This window comes from Loxodonta africana, chromosome 3, assembly GCF_030014295.1.
Source record: "Loxodonta africana isolate mLoxAfr1 chromosome 3, mLoxAfr1.hap2, whole genome shotgun sequence".
Lineage (NCBI taxonomy): Eukaryota > Metazoa > Chordata > Mammalia > Proboscidea > Elephantidae > Loxodonta > Loxodonta africana.
In genome coordinates this window covers 36,318,301-36,328,327 of record NC_087344.1, presented here as the reverse complement: position 1 = coordinate 36,328,327, position 10,027 = coordinate 36,318,301, and the positions used below count along the sequence as shown (strand labels likewise).

The following is a 10,027-nucleotide window of genomic DNA, read 5'->3' as shown; positions in this document are numbered from 1 at the left end:
AGAACACAACACTGTCCGGTCCTTCGCCATCCTCACAATTGTTGCAATGCTTGAGCCCGTTGTCGCAGCCACTGTGTCAATCCAACTCGTTGAGAGTCTTCCTCTTTTTTACTGATGCTCTACCAAGCATGATGTCCTTCTCCAGGGACAGTTTCTCTTGATAACATGTCCAAAGTACATAAGACGAAGTCTCGCCATCCTCACTTCTAAGGAGCATTCTGGTTGGACTTCTTTCAAGACAGATTTGTTGGTCCTTCTGTCAGTCCATGATATGGTCAATATTTTTCACCAACACTGTAATTCAAAGGCGCCAATTCTTCTTCAGTCTTCCTGACTCATTGTCCAGCTTTCACATGTACATGAGGTGATTGAAAATACCATGGCTTGAGTCAGGCGTACCTTAGTATTCAAGGTGACATCTTTGGTTTTTAACATTTTTAAGAGGTCTTTTGCAGCAGATTTAATATACATACACAAATAAAATTATATTCATTTGTTCGGATTATTCTTTAAAATTACATAAGTTCTGAATGGTCGTTCAGGAACATTTGGAAAATACAGACATTGAAGAAAAACTATCCATAGTCATGCCCCCCAAACTCTGTGGGCATTTTGGGAGCTTCCCTTGGTCTCCTACCCTGATCAGGTGGCCTGGCCGCTGGTGTGCTCCTCTTGGACGTAAACCCCCTACTTTCTCCAGGTGAGGATCTCCCCGGACCAATTTCAGCCCCCACCACCTCCCCAGTGGGGGCGGGGGGCAGGTCTCAGTCCCCTGCTCCTCCCAGTCGCCTCCTGCCCCACCCCCCGCCAGAGAAAGATAATCTTTCACAAGTGGGGAGGGACGGAGGGAGAAAGAACGCCCCCCCCCCCCGCCATCTCTTCCACCCAGTCCTTTGCTCTGGCTCTCAAAGGGGCTGCCGGGAGCTGAGGCCGAAAGGGGTCACGCCCAAGGGGAGGGGCCCCAGAGCCTTGCTAACCCTGGTGGGTGCGCAGCCGTTGGTTCCCACACTCCCCGCGCCCCTGGCGGCCTTTGGCGGTGACAAAGGGCAGCGCGTGCCTCCCTTGCGGACCGCCTCTGGCCGTGGTCGCCTTTGTCCGCGGTCACGCGGCCACCCGCCATCTGGAGCGCGCGCTCTTTGCGCCGCCGATGGATCGAGGAGCCGCCCTCCCCTTGCTGGGGACCCGGGAAGGGGCTCGCTGCACCGGGGAGAGCCAGCCATTCCCCGACGCCCCCTCAAAGGGACTCAGACCCCGCACGCCTGGTCTCGCTCCTCCTCTTGGAACTCCGAACACATTAGCGCCCTAGGCTCCCTGCCCCGGGCCTACTCTCCTCACTCCCTCTCACCGGACCTTCCTTGGCTCCTCAGGACCGAGAAATAACAAGTGCCACAGGTTCCAATCCCAACTGTGACCCTCACCCACAGTGTGGCCTCTGCGCCTCTCTTTTCCTGTTGGCTCATCTGTAAAATGGGGGTAATAAATAGTATCCACGTGGTGAAGGCTAACCTGGCAAACATAGGGAAAGCACTCAGTTGGCCTAGCCTGCGGTAAATGCTCCGATTCATGGTACATTATCACTATCATCATCAACGTAGTGTTAGTTGTCCCAGGGTATGGAGACCATGGGCAAGTCACTTAACCTCTGTGACCCTCTCTTTCCTTGTCTTTAAAACCGGGAAAGGGATATTCCCTCTTCACCACTGCACCATAGCTAGAGATTTCACATTCCAAACTCAATGACTGTGGACTCTTACTCCCTCCTCCCTACAGCTCTTCCCAAAGGGAGACCCTGACCCCCTTCCACTGTCAAGTAGGCTAATCAGCTACTAGACACTACAGCCCCCAGGCATCCTCAGTGGCTGGGACTGGTCCACACCTGGGGACAGGAGCCCAAGTGCCCCCTTGCTCAGAGACCACAGGGGGACCACTCTAGCGATGGAGGGAGGGCCTGGGGCCCTACCAGGAGCCCCTGGAGTGGAGGGGGGGGATGCTGCATTTGGATGGGCCACATGCACAGCACAAAGCCAGGCGGCACCCCCAGGTCTGTGCAGAGGAGAAGAGGAGAGGGGAGCGGGGGAGGGGGCCCTGGCAGCTTCCTGGACAGAGAGAGTCATGCTTCCAGCAACCTGGGAGTAAGGCCATCTCCCCACCTCCCGGGTGGCATGACTTTCTGCATTTCCACCAAGGAAGGACTTCTGGGACAGAAGGAGGAAAAGTGGTGAGATTTGGGCCATCCCTGTCTCTCCTTTCCCAGACGGCCAGCATAGCTCCTAACCCTCCCCATCCTGCCTGCTCTCCACACACACACTGTGGGGGGACCCTGGCCCTTCGCAGGACAATGGCCTGCACACTCAATCCTGGGACTCACGCTTTACACCTGGGCTTCAGGGGAGCAGGTGGACAGGAGGCAGGTGGGTGAGGCAGGGTGCCCCAGGCCAGCCCAGCCTGCACGGCCTAGGAGGTTCCAGTGCCAGAGGTGATTAAAGGCTTCAGTTCCAGTGTGGGGGGCGGGCGGGGGGGAGGTGCCTAGGAGGGGAGTAGTTTGTGGCTCTTCTCCAAGGAGTCTTCCTACTGCAGAGACTGGGGTGGTGTAGGAGGTAGGGGCTACTTAGAAACTGTTATGGTCCTTGATTGGTGAGTTTAACATAACCATGACCAACTAGCGCGGTTTGCCAGGAGACTCCACATCCACACCGAGGCTCTCTGCCACAGTGGTTATTTCTGGGACACATCATTAACTCCAGATACCCCCTCACCCCAACTAGCTGGCCCCTCAGACTTACTGAGCTCTCCAAGGTGAGGGCTCTGGGAACTGCAGGAAGGACAAGCTACCTTACCTCCTCAAAGCCACCCCAGCCCACCCCTCCATGGCTTTTGGGGGCAGCCAAGGGGATGATCTGAGCTCCTCGCCACATTCCACGGTGCTTCTGCACAGTAAAGCCCTCCTGGGACCAGGCCTCCAGCTCCCTCCTTTCCCCCCAGCCCCTCCCAGGGCCACGCGGGTGCTATTCACATCGGATGGTGTGAGCCAGGAGCCCAGCAAGTTTCCCACACTTTGGCCCCATTCATAGTGTTAAACGGCCCACAAAGGCCGGGCGTGTGCCTCAGAGGCCTCCTGAGCCTTGGCGGGGCAGCCATCTGGCCCGCACCCAGGGAGGGAGCAGGCCTTTCATCCGGCCAGGCGGCCGCCCCCGCCCCTTACTGCAGCCCACGCACCGGACAGGATTTAACACCATTCATTTCATATTTCCCACAATCGAAAATTGGATCAAAGCTGTGCAGCCCAGGGGAAGGAGGAGAGGGAGAGAGGCCACAGCCCCCTCTGCCCACCCGCTACCCTCACCCTGGCCACTGCAGGTGGGTGGGCGGGCGATGGGGTAAGGGGGGCTGGACTGCTCCAGGCACGTGTCTCATTTGGCCGTGGAGCCAGCTGGGGGAGGGACACCAGCCCCAGCCAACTGTTTCTTCCGATGCCTGGTGGGGGGTGGGGTGCAGAGCCCCTGCCTGAGTGCCACCCCCCACATCTGGGCCCAGCTCTGGGGCCCTGCTGCCAGCAGCCCAGTGGTCATGGCACATGTGGGCTCAACCCCCATCCCCAGGTGGTAGACTGTGGCCAGGGCTGGCACAAACTGCCCCCTCATCCCTGCAGTCCCACCCAGCTCTTGCTTGGCTAAGTGCCTACTCGTACTGGGCCCTAGGCTGGCAGGATGTGGGCTATGGGAACACAGGTGACTGTCATCCTGCCCACCTCAGCCCCAGACAGCCCACAGAGAGCCCCCAACCACCAGTGGCAGGCGTGAAGTGTGATGGCCACCCAGCATGAGCCCCTTTTGGGCATCCCCTGGTGCCATTTTCAGCCTGGGGACCCTGGCCTGCCCTGAGGCTGTCAGTGATGTGAGAGCCCAGGGCTGCCCAAAGGCTTGGCACCTCACCTCCACCCTGAGTGTCCTTTGCCCTTGTGCATCAAACAAGGGCCATGTGTCCATAGGAAGGACCCATGTGCTCACAGAGGAGCCCCCACCTCTGGTGAGGCCACCCTGGCCCTCAGCTTCCCCTTCTCCCACAGACAGCCTGCGGCCTGTGTCACCTTCAAGGGAGATGCTATTGGGGGCAGGATGGGAGGAAGAGTGACTAGGGGATTCCTCTCCTCCCCCCTTTAAAGTTACCTGGAGGTTCCACCCCAGGACTCCCCTAATCCCCAGCCTAGCCTGACCCAATGCTGGACCAGTTGGCTGGTGATTCCACTGGCACCAAGCAAAGCCCCACCCTGGTGTCCTGGCACTGCCCTACCTCCTCCCCTGATGGCTCCACTGCTAGGTTCCTTGTGCTGGGGACATCTGGAGCCACATCCACCTAACAGGCCACTCATAGCTGTGAGTCACTGCCAAGACCAGGCCCTTGTTTGTTGTTGATTGCCACTGAGTCGATTCTGACTCAAAGTGACCCCATGTGTGCAGAGTAGAACCACGCTTCATAGGGTTTTCAAGGCTGTGGCCTTTCAGAAGCAGATTGTCGAGCCTGTCTTTCAAGGTGTCTCTGGGTGGGTTCGAACCACCAGCCTTTCAAGCTCATAACTGTTTGCACCACCTAATTCCCAGACATATCTGGACAAGACTGCTGTCCATGGAGCTGTGCCTCTGGACTTAAACTCTGGCTAAAGTGCCTGGTCCAGTGGGCTCCAGACCCTGTCTTCCCCTAGCACCTGGCTGAGTCCCACCTGCCCCTTCTCCACAAGATGCTGGGAAAGAGAGCTGGCAGGGGGCATGTAGGACACAGCCCAAGCCCCACTCCCTCTCTCAGTCCCTGCAGGCTGCAGGGATCAGAGGCAAGGGACTGTTCTGGGCAAAAGGTTCACAGCAGACTCTCCCCAAGGGGCCAGGGTGGGGCTGGTGGCCTGAAACAGCCACTGGCCCTCAGCTGGCTGGTCAAGAACTGGAGTTGTCAGATTGTCAAGTGGGTCCCTAGAGGGCCAGTCTGGGTGGCACTGCATCCATGTGGGCTCCAGGCCTGCCCTGCTTAGACCCTCTTGTCTTCCCCTGGTGCCCACCTCTCCACCCACTAGCAAGATGCCTGAAGAAAGCAGACCCCAGAAGTGCCCAATGGGCTGTGCAGAGGGGTGACAGGGGGCTGTGGCCTCCCACCAGTCATGCCAGGCCCTGGGAGACTTCTCCCAGCCCCAAGGCTCACCTGGGCTCCAGGCAGGCACCCCTACCCCACAATGGGGTGAGGCCAGCAGAGAGGCCACCCAGTCGCCTAGGATGCCCCAGGATTCTAAGGCAGCTGGTCTGGACCAAGTGTGGCTGAATTCCCAGCCCGATGGGGGTGGGGTGAGGCTGGAGCACCCCAAATGCTACTGCCTACCAGGCTGCTCCCAGGAGGATAGGGTACAGGGGCCCCAGGAGACTGGATAAATGCCAGGCTCCACGCTGGGCACTCTGTCTCCCTGAAGCTCCCTGAACCCCAGCCAGGGAGGCAGGTTGCCTATTTTCCAGGTGAGAAGATTGAGGCTTGGGTAAGTCACATGTCCCAGGTGACACAGCCAGGGGACTAGCAACATGGCTGCCAGGTCTGATCCTAGGAGCTAGGGCCTTTCCTTGACTGTGTCCACCTACGGTCCAGGTGACCAGACGCCAGTCCAGGAGACGTGTGGCCCCTCCTCACCTCCCAGCTGGGCATGAGTCTCTTTCAGGGAGTGTGGAAAGCTGCCGTTAAGCCACTCTCCGCTCTTGTTAATTCTTAAGCTTTTCCCTTATCATCCCTTGTGGTTTTTGAGCGGGGGTGGGGAGGAGGGGAGCGAGTGGGAGGGGAGGGCAAGGGAGGGGCCCCTTCTTCCTGACCTGCCCCCTCCCCTCCCCGGCGTCCCTGCAGCCTGGGAAAAGGCAGCATATTGAGGCGCGGGTCTCAGCATCAGGCCCGGGATGCTAATGAGGGAGAGCGTGTTCCCACAGCCCGGACATTGTGCCGCGCGGCCCACCTGCTCCTCAGGGAGCGCCCATTGTGCCCGCGCCAATTCACAGGCAATTTAGCGTGTGCTAATGGGCCGGCGCCTTTGTGCGGCCTGCGCCTCCATTGGCTGCCGAGCGTGGGAACCGCCGCGGCGCCCGGGCCCCAGGCCCTGGCCGCGCCGGCGCCTATATCAAGCGACTCGCGCCCGGTCCGGCCAGCGCCTGGCCCGCCACCGCAGTCCTCGCCCGCTCCTCCGCGCCCGCCGGCATGGCCCCCAGCACTGTGGCCGTGGAGCTGCTCAGCCCCAAGGAGAAAAACCGGGTAAGTGCCAGCCCCGCCGTCGTCTCCGTACGGTCTTTCCCCGAGCGATCCCCTCTGGCCCGCCCGCCCGCGAGTCCGCGCCCTCTGACGCCCCCTCCTCCCCAGCTGCGCAAGCCAGTGGTGGAGAAGATGCGTCGCGACCGCATCAACAGCAGCATCGAGCAGCTGAAGCTGCTGCTGGAGCAGGAGTTCGCGCGGCACCAGCCCAATTCTAAGCTGGAGAAGGCTGACATCCTGGAGATGGCCGTCAGCTACCTGAAGCACAGCAAAGGTGAGCGCGGCACCCGCTCTCCCGGTCCCTGAATTTCACCCCGCTGCGGGTCCCCCTTGCCTCGGCCCCGCTCCCTGGGTCACCGCTCCCCAGATCTCCAGCTCCCGGTGTCCCTGCTCCCCGTCTCCCAGTGCCCGCCGCCGGCTCACTGCCTATCTCCCTGCAGCCTTTGCTGCCGCTGCCGCCGGCCCCAAGAGCCTACACCAGGACTACAGTGAGGGTTATTCGTGGTGCCTGCAAGAGGCCGTGCAGTTCCTGACGCTGCACGCGGCCAGCGACACGCACTTGAAGCTGCTTTACCACTTCCAGAGACCCCCAGCCACCTCGGTTGCGCCTAAGGAGCCCCCAGCTGCCAGCGCGGCGCCTCTGCCTGCGCTCACTTCTGCCAAGGCTGCTGCCCCAAGGCAGCCCGCCTGCGGCCTCTGGCGACCCTGGTGACCGGGACTGCCCAGGACCAGAGGGCGAGCCAAGCCGTTCCTCTCCCGAGTAGGGAAGCGCCTTCCCATCCCCTCGGTCCAGCTTGAAGGCCTCTCTGGAGGGCTTGTTCCCCAGCTGGTGGGCCAGCAAGGGAGTCATTCTCAGAGAATGTGTGCCGGCCCTTGTCCTTTTAGGACAATCAGGGCCAATCTTCTTCAGAGAGAGCTGCTGCAGCATCTGACCCCAAGGGGTCGTTCTGTGTTTGCATTTCAGCAAGTGACTTCTGGGAAGTCCCGGCCACATGCCGGGGTCTATGATATTTGTAGGTGGTGGGGCTGGCGGGAGCTGCTGTAGAGGACTTTCTTCAGGCCTGTGGCTGTGGGCACGCCCCCGGGCGGCCGTGCAGTGGGGGCTGTCTTGCCTTTTGTGAAGGCGAACTCAGTGTGCATCCTCATAGGAGAGAGAGTAACAGCCTGAGGGCATGGAAGAGCCACGCAGTGGATTCCTTCCTGAAAGGCACCCTTGTGTGCTCAGCTGTCTGGTTGGGGCTCATAGTGGGCTGTTTGGGGCGGGTGGGTCCCCATAACGATCCTTAAAGGATTCCTGTGTGTGGGTGCACGTGGGCATGCGTGGGCGTGATGTCTGTACTCAGTATTTGAAGTCTGTTATGCAGACTGCTCTGCAGGCTTTTAATAAAATCTGACTGTTGAGTCCTTGTCTCCTCTTCTGCCTTACAAGGGTGTCTTTGCCAGCACGGGGGTGGAAGGCCAGGTCTTTAGGGGTGAAGGAGAGTGAGCATGGCCACGGTGTGTGGCCACAGCTGGAGATTTGCTTAGCAGTGACCCTCTGGCTGCTGGAAGAATGTCTGGGTCCTGGCCTGGGAAGGAAGAGGGCAGGAGAAGCACACGAAGAGGAGAAGCTGGAAATTAGGGAGGGAGGGGAAGAGTAAGGAGGAGAGACACAAGGAGGGAGGGGAGAAACAAGTAGGGAAGGAAGAAGGGAGGGAAAGAGAGGAGGAGCTGGAAACAAGGGAAAGAGGAGGCAGGGGAGAAGCTGGAAGGAAGAAGGGGGGAGGGGAGAAGCAAGGAAAGAGGGAAAGTGGAGAGGAACGCTAAGGAGAAAAGGGAGAGGGAGGGAGGGGAGAGGGAGGCTGGAAGGTGAGGGACATTGTAGACTGCATTCCCTCTGTGTGTGGAGGAGGGGCAATCAGGCGGGAGACCCGAGTTCCAGGGCCTGGGTGAGGACAAAGTGACAGCTATGGGTGAGCCCTTCCTGATGTCTGGCTGGGGACCTGTAGCCTGCTGTGGAGCCCTTGCTGCAATCAAAGGGGGCTTGGCCAGGCCAAACAAACAGGCGGAAATGTTTACCGCCAGCCCCTGCCCCTCCCCTCCAGCCTGCAGCCACCTGCAGCCCTGGCAGAAGCTCCCTCCCAGAGGCACCTATCTAGCTAATTCCCAGGTGTCCGCCCTGTCCTCCCAGTTGCAGGCCGCTTGCCGAGCTGGAACAGACAGTGCTGGTGGTGACTCGGCCACGGCTGCTCCCTTGCTCTGAAAGGGCACCTATTTTTAGGCAGGCTACGGGGTTTTGGTTGAGTCTGCAAGAACCTAGAACTTCAGCACCCAAGTGCCATTTCCCCAAGGGGTGAAATCCACCCAGCAAGGAGCAGAAAGGAGAGCCTGGCACTCCAGAGACTCCCAGATACTTTCTGATGACAATTCAGGCAGCGCGGGTCTCATCCCTCTCTCCCTTCTGCCTTCTGCCCTTTCTGGCTCATTCTGAAAACTGCCTTCTCTGGGCCAGCCGAGTGTCTGCCACCGGCCCTCTCTGGTAGCTGCTGAGCCCCAGCTGTGGTGGGCAGGGGACAGGGGAGGCTCGCTGCAGGCATGTGGATTCATCGTGACTGGGAGGAGCGCCGCTGCCCTTGTGAACTGTGCCTGCTGGCTGGGCTGGCCCAGGGGCCACCCCGCTGTCCAGGCCACTATGCCATGTCGCCTGCTATGCCCTCTGGGGAGCAGACCCTCTGCCCTCCTTTACCAGAGCCTCCTTTAGGCAGGCTCACCTACGGCAGCACAGCCATCTCCTGGAAGGCACTGCGAACCCACCTAATACACCCTGGAATTCTGCCCAGGGCTCTGCACTCCTGCTGCCCATGAGTCTGTTTTGGCTCTTTCAGGGCTCCCAGGAACCTGTCTAGCAGCTGGTGGCACTCTCAGTTTGCAGAGAGGCTAAGGTCCAGAGGCACACAGCAATGACCAGGGTCACCTGGGAGGCAGGAAACCGACCTCAGGGGCTGAGTCTGCCTGCCTCTGTGCTGGGTTCTTTGAGGGACTCGCTCCGGAAGCCATTTCAGACATTTCCTGCGTCCTTGCTCTGCAGCAGTCTCAAGTCTCAACGTGTTTCTCAGCAAACTCCCATTGGTCCCCCCCTCCCCCATCCCTTGCTGGAAGGCACCTCCTCCAGGCAGGCTTCCTGGCGGTGCAGGAAGGGGCCTGCTTCCGCTGTATTTTCTGTGGCACGCCAGCAGAGCGCTCCTCTTCCCTAGCTGCGGGTCTGTGTCCCAGGCCTATCTAGACCCGGGCTGGGGGCTCCTTGGGGGCAGAGTCCTCTCCTCCTCCTTGCTTGCATAGGACTTTTAGCACTGAACCTGGACGGTGGGTCACCCTAGCAGAGACGTCATGTGCACCCTAGCGTGCCGGAGCCTAGCTTATAGAGCGCGCTCGCAGGGCCAAGAGGCAGGTGTTATCTTCTGCAAGTTCCATGGCTGCTCTGGAAGCCGGAACGCCGCCTGCCCTGTCTTATTCAGCACCAGCTCAGAGGACCCGAGTTAAGCATCTGGCCAGCTCAGTGGGGAGGGAAAAAAAAAAAAAAAAAACCACAACACACGCCAGATGTTTAGTGCCGAGGCGCAGTCTCCGCAGAACAGCCGCGGGCCCTCTCGCAGCCCAGCTTCCTACGACCCCTCCCCAGGCCCGCCCCCGGCGGCTCCAGCGGCTGAGAAGACCAAGGTAGGCGGGCGGGGCGGGATCATCATTAGCATAATCTATGCGCGGGAGGTGTTTAGCAGCCAAATAT

General features: G+C 59.8%; 1 protein-coding gene across 1 annotated transcript; it reads left to right on the top strand.

Moving 5' to 3' along the window:
• Positions 1-6,172: 6,172 nt before the first annotated feature.
• On the top strand, positions 6,173-9,985 carry HES5 (hes family bHLH transcription factor 5). The gene is made up of 3 exons (XM_064281126.1): positions 6,173-6,267; positions 6,373-6,538; positions 6,705-9,985. The coding sequence occupies exons 1-3, from the start codon at positions 6,214-6,216 to the stop codon at positions 6,974-6,976; spliced, it is 492 nt and encodes a 163-aa protein (XP_064137196.1). The 5' UTR covers positions 6,173-6,213; the 3' UTR covers positions 6,977-9,985.
• The last annotated feature ends 42 nt before the right edge of the window (positions 9,986-10,027 follow it).